This window comes from Pan paniscus, chromosome 1 (assembly GCF_029289425.2).
Source record: "Pan paniscus chromosome 1, NHGRI_mPanPan1-v2.0_pri, whole genome shotgun sequence".
In the NCBI taxonomy this organism is placed as follows: Eukaryota; Metazoa; Chordata; class Mammalia; order Primates; family Hominidae; genus Pan; species Pan paniscus.
In genome coordinates this window covers 200,882,298-200,901,782 of record NC_073249.2, presented here as the reverse complement: position 1 = coordinate 200,901,782, position 19,485 = coordinate 200,882,298, and the positions used below count along the sequence as shown (strand labels likewise).

The window sequence follows — 19,485 nt, the reverse complement described above, 5'->3', positions numbered from 1 at the left end:
TTTCTTATTTATTTGTTTAATTATTTATTTAGAAACAAGGTCTTGCTCTGTTGCTCAGACTGGAGTTCAGTGGTGCAATCATGGCTCACTGCAGCCTAGACCTCCTAGGCTTAACTGATCCTCCCACCGTAGCCTCTCGAGTAGCTGGGACTATAGGTGTGTGCCACCACACCCAGCTAATTTTTTTTTTTTTTTTTTGGTAAAGATAGAGTCTCACTATGTTGCTCAGACTGGTCTCGAACTCCTGGCCCCAAGCCATCCTCCCACCTCAACCCACCAAAGTGCTAGGATTACAGGCGTGAGCCACTGCACCTGGACTTGTTTTTTCTGTAATTCTATGTAATTCTCTCCTTCACTCAGGTTTTCCATTTGCCATAAATCTCCTTCCCAGATCCCAGACATGTCAGAGTTCTCACTCTGCTGCAAGGAAATCTAAGGGACCCCACAGCTGCCCCAAGAGCCCCAGTTTTCTCCTTACCGAGGTGCTTCTGCAGGAAGGCCAACATGGCCCGTACCATAACCTCCTGCCCTTCATAGGGGTCCAGGCTCCCACGGGTTTCAGTGGAGAAGAATTTACCAATCAAGTTGCCAGTCACAAAAGCAAAGTCAGTTTGACTCCGATGAACAGAACCACTAGGGGAAAAGAAAAACAACTGGCAGGGGTCTGGCGGCTAGGGCATACAGATGTGTGTTAGGCACCTACTATGTGCAAGGTGCTTTTCATGTATTATCACACTTTATTTTCACAGCAACCTTGTAAGGGAAGTATTTTCCCCCTTGACAGAATCCAAGGAGAGAAACTATCTGCTTAGGGTCAGGTCATACAAGTAGTTGGGGATGGAGTTAGGATTTGAAGCCAGATGTGCTTGGCTTCAAAGCTGGCTTGACCCGTAGACTACAATGCCTGGCAGTGCAGGGAAAAGGTTGAGCTAGCAGGAGCAGGGACAGGAGCAAGGAGGTGGGATCTGTGGCACGTGGCATTTCTATGTTACTACAATCTATTAGCTGTGGCTTTTGCCCGGTGAATTTCAAACATTCACAAAACAAATGAAGTTATTCTTCAGAACTGTACCACAGAGTGAAGAGGGAAAAGGAATTACTTGCCTTTATTTAAACAATCAGAAAAGTAAGAGTGAGTGCTTTGTAAAAGGGGGTTTCTGGGTTGGAACTTAAGTCCTTTGGCAGAAAATAAATTTAATTTGCAGGTGAAATCCTCGCTAGGTTAATTTTGGGCTAAATTATTCATAACTGAATTTACTAGTCAATTCAGTAAGAGAAAGAGAATCTAAATGCTAAAGTATTTGTCTGATATCACAGAAAAACTGACTTTAAAAAATGCATTAGTTAAGGCACACAAAAAGGTGTATAGAATAATATATGGGATACTTGAGTATCCAGCACTCAGTTGAATAAACGATACATTGCCAGGCGTTAAGTCCCCTGAGTGTACCCCTTCCCAACTGGCCTCACCTCCTTTCCCTCCTGAATCTGACCTGGGTAAGCATTCAGGCAGTGTCTACTGCCATGAAACCTAACTGAACGAGGAGGGGTGGCCCTAGGAAAGAGGGCCAGGACCAAGATGAGCAAGGGAAAAAGCCACTGGCCATACTGCCGGCCCCAGTGCTCAAGGGCTCTGGATTTGGCACTTCAACTACCCAGTGACTCCAAAGGTCCATGGTATGCAGTCACTTGTCATTCTGCTGAAATAGGAACCAGATGGATCCCTGGATCCTGTGTGCCGCTGGGCTCGACTGCAGGGCAGGAGCAGTCCGTGAGATCTCAGCCCGACATCTGTGGCTCAATATCACCTCCCACATGTGGAACATTTCTTAAAGTCACTAAAAATGTTTTTTTCCCTGTGAAAAATGGCTCCCAAAAGAAAACTAACTGATAGTGCTGATGATGGAAGTGAAAAAATGTGGCTTCTCTTGACCAGAATATAGACGGTTTATGGAAGACAACATATGTTAACAGCGATCTGTGATTCTGGTATTCATGAAGGTCTCTAGAAATATGTCTGGTGAATATCAAAGGTCTACCATATTCACACTCTTCCAAAGACCCAATAAAATTCCCAAATGAGGCTAGCAATCTCTGGAACTCACCCAAACCCACACCACTTCCTTTCCAACACACAACCCCATAATGCCCTTTTTCAGAAAGTACTAGGTAAATCCTGTCATAAAGTCAGATAAACTATGGAATAAATCACTGTAGATGGAGCTCAGTGGAGAAGAAGGACAGACAGAAAATTCTAAAAGAATTTAGACTTTGCAATTCAGGAAGTATTCAGGTATCCTACTAATGGGTAGAAAGTTTTGGGTAATCCAGAAGTTAAGGGCGCCACAGCAAGTGGCAAATGGAGAGGGCCCTGGGATCACGACCTTGTGGTTTACTCACAGAACGGTTATGATCCTAGACTGTTCATGCTGGGCACATATCTTCTTCATCAAATTGACACTCTCCATTGTCTGGAATTTCTCAGTATTGATAAAGAACACAGGTCCTCGGGCCTTGGGGTAAAAGTCATGTTCCAGAGGAAACATCCAAGCATCCAGAGCCACCGCACACCTGGAATAGGACCAGACATTTGGAATTGCCATGCGGATCCCAGGCAAGAATAGTTAGGGTGGTGGAGGGAAGGGCGGAGTTCCTCCCTCTGGTGGGGTAAAGGCTCAGAAAGCCAGGAAGGGGGTACCAGGGCCCACGGCCTTCAGTCAGGATCTTAGATAGGGATCACTTTTACTTTTCACCAAAGATCCTTCTAGATTTCAAACTCTCTGAGAACAAGGATCAGATATCCCTCTTCTCCTGGATCTACTCTCAGGTGACTGACCTGAGTTCCACAGAATGGCACTTCATTCATTTAATTATTCATTCATTCAACATTCATTGAGTGTCTACTATGTGCTTTGGATATAGACATAAATGAGTGTTCCTGCTTTCAAGGAGCTCCCAGTCCAGCAGGGAAGACAGAATAGACAAAGTGGCAAAACAATATAACTTAGTGCCCTGATTGCACAAGGTTCTATGTGAGGTAGGAAAAGCCTCCTTGGTGCCAACAGCAAAACCATGTCACCAAGAGCAATATTATGGGCCTTAAGATTTTGCCATTTCCTTCCTCAGACCCCTGAAATGCTCCTCTATTCTTTTCCATCTCAATAAAGGACAATCATCTTCCACTCAAATAATAGATACACAAATGAAAAACCTTGGGCTGGGCATGGTGGTTCATCCCTGTAATCCCAGCACTTTGGGAGGCTGAGGCAGGAGGATCACTTGAGCCCAAGAGTTCAAGACCAGCCTGGGCAACATAGCAAGACACCATCTCTTAAAAAAAAAAATTAAAAAATTAGCAGGGCATGGTAGCATGTACCTGTAGTCCCAGCTATTTGAGAGGTTGAGGCATCACTTGAGCCCAGGAGGTTGAGGCTGCAGTGAGCTGATTGTACCACTGCACTCCAGCATAGGGCAACAGAGCAAGACCCTGTCTCAGAGGGAAAAAAATAAGAAGAAAAACCTGGATTTCCTCTCTTTCCTTCACCTCCCACATGACCAAATCCTGAGAACTCTAAAACATATCCTGACTCCAATCACTTCTCTCCATCCCACTATCTCAATCCTGATGTAAATTTATCATCTTTCACATTGACTCTGAAACAGAATCTCTCTAATGAGCCTCTAGGCTTTCAGTCTTGTCCTGCTACAATCCATTCTTCACATAGTAGCCAGAAGGATCTTTTAAAATGTAAGACTGATATTTCTCTGTTGAAAATCTTCAACAGTTTCCCATCATACGTAGAATAAAATATACACCTCCTTACCCTGGCCAAATGACCCTGTGATCTGGCCTCTGCTTCGCTCTCTGATCACAGCTTAAATTGCCTCCCCCTCACTCACTATGCTCCTCCCACCCTAACACAGCAAGCTTCTTTCCACTGCAGGGCCTTTGCATTAGCTATTCCTGCTGGCTGGAAAGATCTTCCTCTAGATCTTCACACGACTGGCTTCTTTGCCTTCCCAGTCTTGATTTCACTTTCTCAGAGACATATCAGCCTGTTTTCTTTTTTCTGTTTTTTTTTGACAGGGTCTTGCTCTATTGCCCAGGCTGAAGTGGTACGGTCAGAGCTCACTGTAACCTGGAACTCCTGGGCTCAAGTGATCCTCCTGCCTCAGCCTTCAAAGTAGCTGGGACTACAGGCATGCACTATCACACTTGGCTGTTTTGTTTTTTTCAATTTTTTGTAGAGATGGGGTCTTGTGATGTTTCCTAGGCTGATCTCAAACTCCTGGCTTCAAGCAATCCTCCTGCCTCAGCCTCCCAAAGAGCTGGGGTTACAGGAGTAAGCCAACATGCTCAGCTTTATTTTTCTTCATTGCACTTGGTCATGGGGATTTTATTATCGGTTGGCTTTTTCACTAGTCTGTCTCCTCCCACAATAATATAATCCCATGAAATCAAAGATCTTGTTTTCTTGTTTAACCGCTGAATCCTCAGTCCCTAAACAGTGCCAAGAATATAGTACTTGTGTAACAAATACTTTCTAAATGAATAAACGGTGTATGGAGCTAAGCACAGCAACACTACTAGGAAACTCACCGAAATTGGGTCTCCTTGGCCAAAGCCAGAATAGCTGTGGCCCCTCCAAATGAATGTCCCATCACAGCCACACGGCTCATGTCAATGTTGCCCTGAGGAAAGTGGAGAACTTAGCCAAGTCAGAAACTCAGGACTGCTTCTTTAGGAATTCATCAGGAGCAAGAGGAAGAAATAGTGAGGCAATGAGGCCAAAGGCACAATACAGCAAGTGAGTCCACCAACACCACACTGTCAAGAATCTCTTACCTATGGAAGGGGCAACAGTCAAGCAATCCTTAGACTGAACAGCCTTGTGTAGGCAGGAATTGTGAGAATCACACTTTTCATGTTTACTTTTGTAATCTCACCACCTAACAATAGTGGACCAGGGCAGACATTCAAATATCTATGAATAGGCCGGGTGTGGTGGCTCACACCTGTAATCCCAACACTCTGGGAAGCCAAGGCGGGCGGATTGCTTGAGCTTAGGAGTTTGAGACCAGCCAGGGCTCAAACATAGCAAAACCTTCTCTTTACAAAAAAGTACAAAAATTAGCTGGGCATGGTGGCATGCAAGTATGGTCCCAGCTACTCAGGAGGCTGAGGTGAGAGGATCGCTTGAGCTCAGGAGGTTGAGGCTGCAGTGAGCCATGATTGCACCACTGCATTCCAGCCTGGGTGAGAGTGAGACCCTGTCTCAAAAAAAAAAAAAAAAAAAAAAAAATCTATGAAGAAATGAATGGCTCGAAATGGTCAGATTCCACACTGACCCATCAGTTTATGAGCATGTTAAGAATAAGGGCCACCTCCATCCTCTAGAATCTCCGCCTTATAAACTGGTCCGAGGGTCCATGACACATGGACTGAGATGAGGGTGAAACGGGGATGCTCCTTGCTGCCCATCCATTGTACTCTGGAGCAAAGACTGCCAGTGCAGGTTCTACTTCCTCTTTGGATATATGTCGTGATTTTTATCCAAAGCCAAGGGGAAGAGTGAGTCTGTGCACTCTAACATGCTTCACACGTATCTATTTCTAGTCGTCCCCAGAAGCCTTCAGGGTATGGTTATATAAAAAGCCACTGCAGCTGCTTGCTAAGGGGCTCTGGAGGCCTCTCCAGGCTCTACAGCCCAGCCTCTGCTCTGAACTTTTGCTCTGCTCTCCCCAGTGTCTATTCCAAGGCTTTGTACCTAAATCCTCCCCCTTCACTCAGTACCCTCGGATCAGCATCTTGGTTGGATGGCCTCTTCAGCATTTAAAAAAAATAGGTTAATATATTCATATACCTCTAAAATCAGAGGTATACAAAGAAATCTCCTACCTACCCCTGTCTTTTTCTATATAGTTGCCCGCCACCTACCTCCAAACAGGTAACAGTTTCTTATGTGCCCCTGAGGAGATTGCTTATATTCATAAGTCAACATGAATATATATACTTTCCCTCTTTTCATACACCTGGCGCTGTATATTTTTGTACATAACCACATTAGTATATAAAGTGTTTCCACATCCTTTTTCACAGTGACTTGGCCATGGTACAGACAGCTGGCCGATCACCAAATCTTTTCCTCTTCTTCCTGGTCTCACAGCTAAACTGTTTCCCAGCAGTTAGATAAGGACTTGTGATTGTTCTAGCCAACAGAATGTGAGCAAAAGTGATATCTCTACTTCCAGACCTGGTCCATAAATTGTCTCATACAAATCTCTATGCCCTTTCCCATTCTGTTGGCTTAATGCAAACAACAAATTTGGGATTCACAAATTTTGTGAGAGGGTAGAGCCATAAGAGATTATAAAAGGAGCAGGGATCCCTGAGTTGCCTCTTACACAGGAGCACCCATATTGAACTTTATGTAGGAGAGAAATACATTTATACTGTGTTAAGCCACTGAAATGTGGTGTTTACACACTCTAGCAATTAGCATTAACCAAGCAAATACATCCACTGTCCCATAATTAAACCAGTTCCCTCACTGGTGAATGTTTAGGTTACTATCAAACTTTTGCCATAACAAACAATGCTGGAATGAATAACACTGTCCACCTATCATGCTGCATGTGTGCAGGTATTTATTTGTAGGATAAATTCCCCAAACTGGAAATTACTGGGTCAAAGAAACATATGCATTTGTACTGTTGATGATATCAATTGCCACATGTCCTCCATGGGACAATTTGTATTCTCACCAGCAATGTAGGAGAATATCTACTTCCCCACAACTTTGTTAACAGAGTGAGTAATCAATTTTTGGATCTTACTCAATTTGATAGATGAAAATGTACTTAGCTTTTTTTATATGCTGTATTTTCCCCTAAAAGGCTGCCCTCTTAACTAATCTAACTAGACTGTAGCCTGCCATTTACCAATGCCTTTTTTTTTTTTTTTTTTGAGATAGTCTTGCTTTGTCACTGAGGCTGGAGTGCAGTGACACAATCTTGGCTCACTGCAACCTCCACCTCCTAGGCTCAAGGTCAAGCAATTCTCGTGCTTCAGCTTCCCGAGTACCTGGAACTATAGGCACACGTCACCACGCCCAGCTAAATTTTGTATTTTTTTTGAGATGGAGTTTTGCTCTTGTTGCCCAGACTGGAGTGCAATGGTGTGGTCTCGGCTCACTACAATCTCTGCCTCCCAGGTACAAGCGATTCTCCTGCCTCAGCCTCCCAAGTAGCTGGGATCACAGGTGTCTGCCACCACGCCCAGCTAATTTTTTTGTATTTTTAGTAGAGACGGGATTTCACCATGCTGGCCAGGCTGGTCTCGAACTCCTGACCTAAGGTGGTCCGCCCGCCTCAGCCTCCCAAAGTGCTGGGATTACAGGCGTGAGCCACCACGCCTGGCCTGAATTTTGTATTTTTAGTAGAAATGGGGTTTCGCCACGTTGGCCAGGCTGGTATCGAACTCCTGGGCTCAAGTGATCCACCCGACTCAGCCTCCCAAACTGTTGGGATTACAGGCGTGAGCCTGGTTTCCCAGTGCCTTTCTCAGGCATTCAGGCCTGGACCTCAGTGCCCAGGGCACCTCCAAGTCTCGTGGGGGTTGATGATACAAACACTGTAGTTGGTAAAGCACTCTAGATTCCAGGGTCTGCCTTACCTACTGGGCATGCAGGCAGACTGCTTCTCCCTGGAGGATATTACCAAAGCCTTTAAAATATATGTTCTGAAGAAGGTTTGGGGCACACAGCTTAGGCTGTAGAATCAAAAAGCCCCAATTTCGTGTTTGACTCTACCACTTACTTAGCTGGGTAATCTTGGGTACTTAGCCTTTTTGATCCTTAGTTTCTTTCTATGTAAAGAGGTATGAATGCTTACTGCATAAGTTTGTGGGAGGAGCTCTTGAAATAGCAAGTCTCATAAAGCAGTAATCGTAAATATATAAGTTTTTTTTTTTTGAGACGGAGTCTCGCCCTGTCACCAGGCTGGAGTACAATGGCGCGATCTTGGCTCACTGCAACCTCCGCCTCTCGGGTTCAAGTGATTCTCCTGCCTCAGCCTCCCAAGTAGCCAGGACTATATGCCCAGCTAATTTTTGTATTTTTAGTAGAGACGGGGTTTCGCCATGTTGGCCAGGATGGTCTCAATCTCTTGACCTTGTGATCCACCCACCTCAGCCTCCGAAAATGCTGGGGTTACAGGCGTGAGCCACCGCGCTGGGCCATATTTATATATATATATATATAATATATATTTATTTATATATTCATATATATACACATATGCACATACACACACCATTCTTATTCATACAATACAATATGATATGGCTATTAAAAATCATGCAGTTGGGTGCAGTGGCTCACACCTGTAATCCCAACACTTTGTGAGGCCAAGGCAGGTGGACTGCCTGGGCCCAAGAGTTTGAGATCAGCCTGGGAAACATGGTGAAACCCCATCTCTACAAAATACAAAAAATTAGCTGGGCATGGTGGCGCACACCTGGAGTCCCAGCTACTTGGGAGGCTGAGGTAGCTACAGTGAGTGGTGATCACATCACTGTACCTCAGCCTGGGTGACAGAGTGAGGCCCTGTCTCAAAAAAATAAATAAATAAAAACAAATAATAAAGGTCAAGCTATACAGGAGGATTGCTTGAGCCTAAGAGTTTGAGTCCAGCCTGGGCAGATAGCAAGACCCTGTCTCTAAAAAAATTTTTTTAAAATCATGCCATACAAAAATATTAATTGGCATAAGAAGATACTCATACTGTCTTGCTAAATGAAAATAAGGCCACAAAACTGCTTGTATTAAATGATAACATAATTGTGTAAAAAAAAATACACATATTAATACATGTAAAAATAACTGGAAGGACAAATATCAAAATATTGAAAAAGGTTTTTCATTTTTCTTCATGCTTTTGTGAAATTTCTTGGTTCTCTGAATACAGCCAGAATGACTTTTGAAATTATGGAGAAAAAAAGATTGGGTGGGGGTGGGGTATGAAGAATGTATCTTCATAAGCACCAAATTCCATGGCCAGGATGGTTTTATACCCTCCCGGGAGGGTTCTTGGGATTCCCTCAAAGGAAGGACTGAGCCTGCAGTGGACACAGGTTGTTTGCTGCTCAGTAGCCTGAATCTTCTCCCCGCCATCCATCTGGTCCTGTGGGTGGTCGATCACCTGACCCAGAAGTGAGAATGTAATCTAGGCAGGCCAATCGGAATACCCTCTCCCTCTGACAAAGGGACTGGCCCAGAGGGGCATGAGACCCACGTAGGGTCACAGCTTTCCCAGATTAGTGGAAGCTAAGACAGTCTCTTTTCTTTTTAAACCTGGAGCTGATGCCTGGCGTGGTGGTTCACGCCTGTAATCCCAGCACTTAGGGAGGCCGAGGCGGGCGGATCACCTGAGATCAGGAGTTCGAGACCAGCCTGGCCAACATGGTGAAACCCCGTCTCTAGTAAAAATACAAAAATTAGCCAGGCATAGTGGCAGGCACCTGTAATCCCAGAAACTCAGGAGGCTGAGGCAGGAGAATCGCTTGAACCCGGGAGGCGGAGGTTGCAGTAAGCCAAGATTGTGCCATTGCACTCTAGCCTGGGGACAAGAGCGAGACTTTGTCTCGAAAAAAAAAAAAAAAGCAAAAAAACTGGGGCTGTAAGTTGGTGTGCAGGCTTGAACTGCTAGCGACCACCTTTCTTGCCTAAAGGAGAGAGTCTGGTGAGAAAACCACAGAGAAACCAAGCCAGGAGAGGGTAGAGAAGAGTGCCAGGGCTTTGATGACAATGTCTGAGACCCTGGGTCTAACTACACTGGCCTAAAGTTGGCCTTTGATCTTCTTGATAGTTATATGAGCCAATCAATTCTCTTTTGGTTCATACCAGTTAGTTAGGTTTCTGTTACTTGTAACCCAGAAAACCCTGAATACTGGGCTCTAGGTCATACCAATTGCTTCCATACCTTCAAAGTCATCAGATCCAAGCCACCAGGCAAGATGTTGAAGACAGTCTGCCCAGCAGTGACCTCTTGCAGGATCTTCAACACCCGTAAACACTCGCTTACCCGCTGATGCACCTGCAACAGAGACAGTCCCAGTGGGACTGGAACACTCCACAGCTGTCCAGCGAGAATCTCCCTCACGTACAGAGCCAAGGAAGAATGCACAGATAGTCTACCCACCCACGCCTCAGCAAGCACCTTGGGTGCCATGTCCTGAGAAGGCTCAGCTACCTTGCAGCTCACATAAGCACTGCCTAACATTAGAACAGACTCAGCCCTGTTGTTCTGACTCTAACTACCTAACCACAGGGCTGTCAGAAGGATCCAATGAGATGATGTACATGAAAGCATTTTAAAAACAAAAGGAATTAAGAGTGCTGTTATTAGCAAACCAGTACTGGATTCCACTGCCCATTTACATCAGACATCTATTGTTTTTGTCTCCCAAGCACTTACCCCCTTTCCTTCTCCTGTTAACCCTGGCTTTTGAGGATGGCCTTCCCACTCCCATTCTAACAATGTATTTCTGGTGGGAACTTCCCATTTTGTTACTTCTCCCCAGGCCTGGAATCCCTCTCCAGGATTTTTCAAACTGCAGTTTGGCACCAGGGTAAGGGACTGAGGGAGCAACTCAAACACAGTCCTATTCTCATAGGTGACAAGGCTGAACACACACAAGGTCAGAGCTGTCAAGAGCTGTGGTTCTGACTGGGTGCCGTGGCTCACACCTATATCCCCAGCACTTTGGAAGGCCACAGTGGGAGGATCTCTTGAGTTCAGGAGTTTGAGACCAGCCTGGGCAACATAGCAAGACCCCGTCTCTACTAAAAAAACAAAATTGTGTGGTGGTGTGTGCCTGTAGTCCCAGCTACTCAGGAGGCTGAGGTAGGAGGGTCACTTGAGCCTAGGAGATTGAGGTTGCCATTGAGCCGTGTTGGTGCCACTGCACTCTAGCCTGGGTGACAGAGTGAGACTCTGTCCCAAAAAAATAAAAATAAAAAAAAATTAGCTGCGCATAGTGGTGCATGTCTGTAGTCCCAGCTACTCAGGACGCTGAGGTAGGAAGATCTCTTGAGCCCAGAAGATTGAGACTGCAGTGAGCCGTGATCATGCCACTGCACTCCAATCTGGGTGACAGAGCAAGATCCTGTCTCAAAAAAAAAAAAAAAACTTATGGTTCTAACCTTGGAAAGTAGGCCAGTTTGAAGATGAGACCCACCAACCAAGAGAGAGACAGAAATGAGGATGAAGAACAAATCCTGACGGCATTTAAGTCTGGTTCCAATTGTCCTTCTCTTCCTACAGTCTACTTATATGAGCCCATCATTCCCTTTTTTTGCCTAGGTAAGCCTAAGTTGGGGTTCTGTCACAGCAATTGCAAGAGTCCTGATTAATATCCTATGTATTTCCACTGATGTGGCAAACTCAGACCCACTATGACTGACATTTCAAGAGAGGGTTAACTAAAAGTCTTGCTATCAAATATAGTAGGGAGAGGACAGGCTCATTAACTCTCCCTCCCCAACTGGCACAAACTTACCTGGGGATTCCGAACATGAAATTCCTTCTCCCCTTCCTCAACTCGACGGAAAGGGATCCATTCCTCTTGCAGCGATTCATTGGTGGGCTGGTTCTCTTCTGGGGCCTGCTTGCAGAAATAGGTGGTTGCCGCTGACCGGTCCCTGAAATACACACATCATCAGAGAGAAACCAGAAAACATTCTTGAGTTTATTTTTCCCCTTTACCAAAGCCTCCCTTTCATCCAGGAGGCTCTAGATCACGCTTTGGCTAGTAGGGAAGGAGATCTGGGGCATGCATAGGGAAGTGGAAAAAATACAGATTTTAGAGACAGACCTGGGTTTGAATTCCAACTCAGCTATGTCACTTTTGGGAAATTATTTAACATCTTTAAACCTTGGTTTTCTCTTCTTTAAAAGGGGTATAATGCTGGCTTGCATGGTTGTCGAGAGGGTTAGAAATAGTACATTGATAGGGGACTAGCCTATATCCTAGCTCACTGCAGGCACCCAATCCATGGCGGCTCATCCCTCACCTGTGCTCCGGCACAGCAACCACAAAGCCACGTGAGGCCAGCTCCATGCAGAAGGCTGAATACAAAGTCCTGGAGATTCAAAAAGGAACAAGGAAAAGGGATCAAAAGAACAGCCCAGCCTTCACCCTCATTCCAACAATGCTCTGCTAGCAGCCATCTTGTGGAATTACCACATCAACCTTAACTGTCTACCTCTGGCTTCCTTTCACTTGAGAGAGAAATAAACATTACCATATTTAAGTCACTATTATTTGGGAATTTTCTGTTAAATACAACTTGCCCAATTTCTAATTGATACAGGAAGATCAGGTTCTTAAGTTCCTTTTCACCTTCTCCCACTTTTCTAGGGAAGACAGTGAACTGGACTTCAGAGCCAGAGAGATTTCTTTTTTGTTTTTTTTTTTTTGAGACAGAGTCTCGCTCTGTTGCCCAGGCTGGAGTACAATGGGACTATCTCGGCCTCGGCTCACTGCAACCTCCACCTCCCGGGGTCAAGTGATTCTCCTGCCTCAGTCTCCCGAGTAGCTGGGATTACAGGCGTGCGCCACCACGCCCGGCTAATTTTTTTTTGTATTTTTAGTAGAGGTGGGGTTTTACCATGTTGGTCAGGCTGGTCTCAAACTCCTGACCTCGTGATCCGCCCACCTCGGCCTCCCAAAGTGCTGGGATTACAGGCATGAGCCACCGCACCCAGCCAGTCAGAGAGATTTCTGATCCCTTCCCAGTTCAAACTGTGTCACCTTGGGCAAGTCTGCCTTCCAGAGCCTGTTTGCCCAGCTGAAAAATAGGCATTCCTGCCTGTGCACCTCACGGGGCTATGTGGGAATCAAATGAGACAATGGCACACTGAGAATGGTTAGGTATTTAACTGCACATATTCCAACTTAGGATAGGAAACCATAGGTCCATGACCCATGGGAAGGATTTCAGAGCCTGAATTAACCACAGATGCAATGAGAGGAAACAATGTTCCTTATCCTCCCTTCCTTTTCCCTTGGAATTTCACTGTGGTTAATGAGAGTATTTATAACTGCCTCGCCCAGGTCTAATGAAGTGTGAGGTCTCAATACAGATTCTTAGACCAAAAGGACCACCTCAAAGTGCTCACCTACTCTCTCCATAAATACCTGTTGGCCTAGGAGGAAAAGGTTTCTTTGCTTCTTTTCCCTGCTAGACTATAATCTTCCTGAAGGTAGGAATTCTCTCGTCTTCACTACTGAATGCCCAGCCCCGGCACACAGCAGGTACTCAATTTATTGAACAAGAAAGCAGCATCAAAAACCACCTACTTGCCTTTCTAACTTCATCTCCATATTTACTCTCCACTTCCTGCCATGGGCTACAGTTACAGGAGTCTATGTTCCTGCTCCTCTAGCAGATGCGATTTCCTCGATTTGTTAATCTTGGTATGTCCCACCTTCCTCTCATGCCAAGGGGCTGGCACAGAGCAGGTGCTCCACAGATGTCTGCTGAATGAATGAGAACCTAGCACAGCACAGCCCTTGTATTCATTCAATAAATACTTATGGGTAAACAACTACTTTCCAGGCACTGTCCTAGAAGCCAGAGCAATAGAAGACAGATGTGGTCTCTGCCTTCAGAAGGCTTACAATCTAGTGAAGAAGACAGGCATTAAAGAATAATTACACAAGTAATTAATTCATTACAATTATGTTAAATGCTGAGAAGTATAGATTGTCTTATGAAAGCACATTCTGGAAAAATTAACCTAATATAATATAGGTGTCAAGATGGGTGTCCCTAGGACAATAACATCCAAACTAAGATCTTAAAGGTAATCTGGAATTAGCAGGAAAAGACGGAGAGGGGCAAGAGGAAGAGAAGAGCAGAACGGTGAATAGTCCAGGCAAAAAGATTAGCCACAAAGCACAGCACAGATGAAGACAGCGAGGGAGGAAATAACCCAGTGCCTTTCAGTAAGTCAAAGAAGGGCATTTTGTCTGGAGAGCTACACTGGGGCAAATAGCAAGGAACAGGCCTAGAAACTTTGTCTTGGACCTGCATTGAGGTAAGACCATGAAAAGAACTGAATTAGGTTCAAAGAGCTATTAAATTTTTTTTTTCTGAGATGGAGTTTTGTTCTTGTTGCCAAGGCTGGAGTGCAATGGCACAATCTTGGCTCACTGCAACCTCCACCTCCCAGGTTCAAGCAATTCTCCTACCTCAGCCTCCCAAGTAGCTGGGATTACAGGCATGCACCACCACACCTGGCTAATTTCTTGTATTTTTAGTAGAGACAGGGTTTCTCCATGTTGGTCAGGCTAGTCTCGAACTCCCAACCTCAGGTGATCCACCCACCTCGGCCTCCCAAAGTGCTGGGATTACAGGCGTGAGCCACCGCGCTCGGCCAAAAATTTTTAAGTGGGAAAAAACATTCATTCATTCACTCAACAAATATTTATTAAGTACCTATTATATGCTGGGCACTGCTTTGAGTGCTGGAATGACAAGATCATATTTCGTTTTAAAATAGATCTCCCTGACAGGCGCGGTGGCTCATGCCTGTAATCCTAGCACTTTGGGAGGCTGAGGCAGGTGGATTGCCTGAGGTCAGGAGTTTAAGACCAGGCTGGCTAACATGGTGAAGCCCTGTCTCTACAAAAATTAGCTGGACATGGTGTTGGGTGCCTGTAATCCCAGCTACTTGGAGGCTGAGGCAGAAGAATCGCTTGAACCCGGAAGGCAGAGGTTGCAGTGAGCCGAGATCACGCCACTGCACTCCAGCCTGGGCGACTGATCGAGACTCTGTCTCAGAAAAAATAAAATAAAATAAAATAAAAAGATCTCCATGGCTACAATGTGGACAATGGTTTGGGGGCTGAGAGGCAAAAACAGATGCCTTTGAGATGTGCAACATTCTGGGACCTAAACTAGACATATATGTTGATGAACAGACAGACAGAACATTCACAAGCTTAAGAACACATGGGGCCGGGCGCAGTGGCTCACGCCTGTAATCCCAGCACTTTGGGAGGCCGAGGCTGCTGGCTTCACAAGCGCAGGGAGCAAGTCTGTCTTATTCGCTACTACGCCAATGCCACACACAGAGTGAACCCTCATGTTAAATAAATGACTCTCGGTGGGGCACAATGGCTCATGCCTATAATCTCAGCACTTTTGGAAGGCTAGAACGGGAGGATGGCTTGAGCTCAGGAATTCGAGATCAGCATGGGCAACACAGTGAGATCTCGTCCCTGAAAAAAAAAAAAAATTTAAAAATAGCCAGGCGTGGTGGTACGTGCCAGCTACTTGGTGGCTGAGGCAGGAGCACTGCTTGAGCCCAAGAGGTTGAGGCTGCAGTGAGCTGTGATCACGCCACTGCACTCCAGCCTGGGCAACAGAATGAGACCCTGTCTGAAAAAAATAAAAATAAAATAGATAAATAAATGATGCTCTGATCACAAAGCTCATGCTCCTTCTAGCATTTCTGGGCTATCACACAGGAGGAAAGCTAAAAGTGTTTATTTATATAAATGCTGGACCATGAGAAGTAAAGCATATAAAGGCTGTTGAAAGGCTCCACAAGGTGAAAAGGACTTGAAAAAGTCCTTCCAGGGAAGGTGAACCCAATGCTATGGGACGAAGCAGATGGGAGGTAAGACAGCTAGCAGATGGAAATGTCTTTTTTTTGCCCTTTGAGAATAAGCTAAGACTCAGCAGCTGTCACCAGGCAAGGAGTATGGCAAGGTCTGGGGGAAAGATGCTCTTACCTGAAGGCTCCTAGGCCATGGGAGAAGATGATCAAGGGGTATCCAGAGTCCTTTGTCTTAAAGGGGCCATTCCAGCTAACAGGCAGGCGACAAGATCCTAGCAGAGACATGGGCTATAGAATATCTGGCTGCCCCAAAGCTGTTATCCCAAGGGCAGCCTGAGTATAGGTATGGGTGGGGACATGTGTTTCACCCCTCTGGAGAACCACCATCGGCCCCTGAGCAGCTCAGGGCAGTTAATCACCTATTTCTTCTCCCTTTCTTCCCTAGGAAGAGTGAACACAACAGAAAATGGGAAGCTAAGCCAGGCGCAGTGGCTCACGCCTGTATTCCCAGCACTTTGGCAGGCCAAGGTGGGCGGATCATGAGGTCAAGAGACCAGCCTGGCCAAGTGAAACCCCGTCTCTACTAAAAATACAAAAATTAGCTGGGCGTGGTGGCGGGCTCCTATAATCCCAGCTACTCGGGAGGCTGAGGCAGGAGAATCACTTGCACCCTGGAGGCGAAGGTTGCAGTGAGCTGAGATTGTGCCATTGCACTCCAGCCTGGGCAACAAGAGCAAGACTCCATCTCACCAAAAAAAAAAAAAAGAAAAGAAAATGGGAAGCTAAGTCCAAAGTGGCAGTACTGAACCCGGGGTAAATTGCTGAGATGCCAAGGCACTGGGTGGAATTCCTAGGTGTGGGACCTTTGGGGGAAGTGGATGACTCAATGTTACCCTACTCAGAAGAGGGGTGACTGGAGGGAAAACTGCAGGAGACTGTATGCTCCTTGACAGTTAAGAATCTTTCTTTGATACACACAATAGCTGGCACAGAGTAGGAATTAATACATGCTAAATAAAGGAGCAATCAGTGCCATTTATGGAACACATTATATGTCCCAAGCACTGCATTAGAGGCTTTACGTACATCCCGTACTACAAACCCCCAAAGACATGTATTTAGACAGGTTCAGTAACTTGCCCAAACCCCACGGCTAGTAACTTATAAAGTCTGGATTTGAATCCAGGAAAGTCTAACTCAGTCACCAAAGCTCTTTCATATGTAATTCTCTCCCAACTCTCCATACCACACTGGCTAACGGATGCCCCTTACAAAAGCCTGGACACTGCAGGCTATAAGGTACTGCGTCCACCTGGGGATCTCCCAGGAACATAACCAAGCAACTGGGAAAGCATGCAGAGGTCAGGCCAGCCCTTACCCACCGCCAGGTTGAACAGCAAGCCCCCCCAGCGCTTATTAAACTGCAGGTACTCGGCCAGGCCAGTGCAGTACTCATAGCGGGGAATCCACAGGGGCTGCTCCATGGTCTCCTCTGCCTTTTGGCAGGGGTAGAAGAGTCGAAAGAAGCTCCCCTGTAGGAAAGAAGAGAGCAGCTGCTCAGAGCAAGGAGCGCAGGCTAGATTTCCCAACAGTCACACTCAGCAGGTGTTTGGGGCACCAGCAAAACAGGGCACCAAAACAGGGAAACTGAAGTTTCAATTAGCATGCCTGAATTTCACATTCAGAAATCTGGAAAGAAGCAATTTGATTTTTAGCATATATGTAAAGCTTACGTTATTTCAAATAGCCAACTGTATTTTGAATTACATTGTGGGAGGGGGCACCAAAAATATTTGAGTGCTTGGGACAATGAAAGATTTAAATCTGGCCCTGAACCTAGGCCTAGAGGAGCCCCAGGAGTTAGAGATTAGTTCTCGTGCTGAACAGGGTGGCCTTGGTAGCTCATCCAGGCCACTCTGCTCTAGGACAGCCCCTGGGAAGCAACAGCACACTCATTTTACATGGGAGTAGGTGAGGGGTTACTAGGAAGTGTGTGCCTCTCAAGGGAGACAGGAAGTCCAAGGGCTAGCAGAGAAAGACCTAGGAACTAAGCCAGGCACAGTGGCTCATGCCTGTAATCCCAGCACTTTGGGAAGCCGAGGTAGGAGAGTTGCTTGAGGCCAGGAGTTAGACATCAGCCTGGGCAACATAGCAAGACCTCGTCTCTACTATATATACATATATATAAGATAGAGGACCAGTCCAGAAGTCAAAGCAGGAGGGGAAAACAGATCAAGGCAGGAGAGAGAAAAGGAAGCTGTCCCCCTACCCAGGTCAGGGAGTCCAAGGCCAAAGGCACACGCCCATGGCTCTTTCTCTCACACACTCAGATTATGATACGATTAAAACCCTTCCAAGATCAGGCATCTGCCCTCAAGAAAGGTGAGAGGATCTGCGAGCTGCCTCTAAAGCTAGAGTCCCCCCTTTCCTCCTAGGTGGAAAATGAACGCATTATCTCTGTCTATTGGGATGTTTCTAATGTTTGGAAAGAGGAAGAAAAAGCTCAGGAAGACAGACCTGGGGGCTTGATAACCAAATCCAGACCCGCTCTAATTCATTTTCCCCACCGTGGGAATGCAGGATCAGACTTGTGATCAGTAAGTCACGGTGCCGGCAGAAGCAGTGCAAACAGAAGAAAGGGAGCTGGGGACACTTACCTGGAGATTCTGACCCTCCATCACATCCCCACAGCCTACGAGGTGGGGTCCTGTGACAGGCGGAAAGCCCACAGACTGGTTGACCCCCATTTCATCACCGGGTGAATCAAATGACTTGCCGGAGCTGAACTTGCTGGCTGGATGGGGGAACACAGAACAGCGGCCGCTTGCTGGTTTCCTCTCGGCTTCCTGTTGCTGAAATGTGTTATCTGTTACCCTGTCCACCCTTCCTTAGCACCTCATCCTCCCTGCCGTCGCTCATTAAATCTTGCACCTACTACTTTGCTACATTGCCTTTGCCAAGGTTGGGGGTTGTTTTTTATTTTGCTAGGGTGAGGAGATGGCTGGAAGACGAAAGAGAGCCATCCATACTCCTCACAGCCCATTAACAAAAGTTTATCCAGCAGCTACTATGTGCACAGCACAGCAGCAACTGCTGCAGAGACTGTCACACAGACCTTGCTCTCCTGAGGCTAATAGTAACCACTAAGATCCATTATTTACGGTTAGCACTGTACTGACCTCTTTATAGACATTATACACATTGCATCATTTCATTGTCTCAACCACTCTCTGAGGTAGGTACTTTTTTTTTTGAGACGGAGTCTCACTCTGTTGCTAGGCTGGAGTGCAGTGGCATGATCTTGCTCGCTGCAACCTCTGACTCCCTGGTTCAAGCGATTCTCCTGCCTCAGCCTCCTGAGTAGCTGGGATTACAGGCACGTGCCACCATGCCCAGCTAATTTTTTGTTTAATTTTTAGTAGAGACGGGGTTTCGCCATGTTGGCCAGGATGGTCTTGATCTCCTGACCTCGTGATCTACCCACTTTGGCCTCCCAAAGTGCTGGGATTACAGGCGTGAGCCACCGCGCCCGGCCTGAGGTAGGTACTTAAGACCTTGTTTTGGCCAGGCGCGGTGGCTCACGCCTGTAATCCCAGCACTTTGGGAGGTCGAGGAGGGCAGATCACCTGAGGTCAGGAGTTCAAGACCAGCCTGGCCAACATGGCGAAACCCCGTCTCTACTAAAAATACAAAAATTAGCCGGGTGCAGTGGCAGGCACCTATAGTTCCAGCTACTCAGGAAGCTGAGGCAAGAGAATCGCTTGAACCTGGGAGGCAGAGGTTGCAGTGAGCCGAGATTGCACCACTGCACGCCAGCCTGGGTGACAGAGTGAGACCCTGTCTCAAAAAACAAAC

The 19,485-nt window shown here is 46.2% G+C and overlaps 1 protein-coding gene across 2 annotated transcripts in view; it reads right to left on the bottom strand.

Moving 5' to 3' along the window:
* PAFAH2 (platelet activating factor acetylhydrolase 2) overlaps positions 1–19,485 on the bottom strand; it is a 39,007-nt gene that overhangs the window by 12,301 nt on the left and 7,221 nt on the right. For both annotated transcript variants that reach the window (XM_034958760.3, XM_003809461.6), the window contains 9 exons: positions 18,288–18,424; positions 17,009–17,162; positions 15,806–15,902; positions 12,075–12,143; positions 11,561–11,702; positions 9,982–10,095; positions 4,601–4,692; positions 2,401–2,571; positions 479–633 (listed from right to left, as the gene is read on the bottom strand). In XM_034958760.3, the coding sequence (XP_034814651.3) occupies positions 479–633; positions 2,401–2,571; positions 4,601–4,692; positions 9,982–10,095; positions 11,561–11,702; positions 12,075–12,143; positions 15,806–15,902; positions 17,009–17,162; positions 18,288–18,424 (1,131 nt within the window). The remainder of the gene's footprint in view (positions 1–478; positions 634–2,400; positions 2,572–4,600; positions 4,693–9,981; positions 10,096–11,560; positions 11,703–12,074; positions 12,144–15,805; positions 15,903–17,008; positions 17,163–18,287; positions 18,425–19,485) is intronic.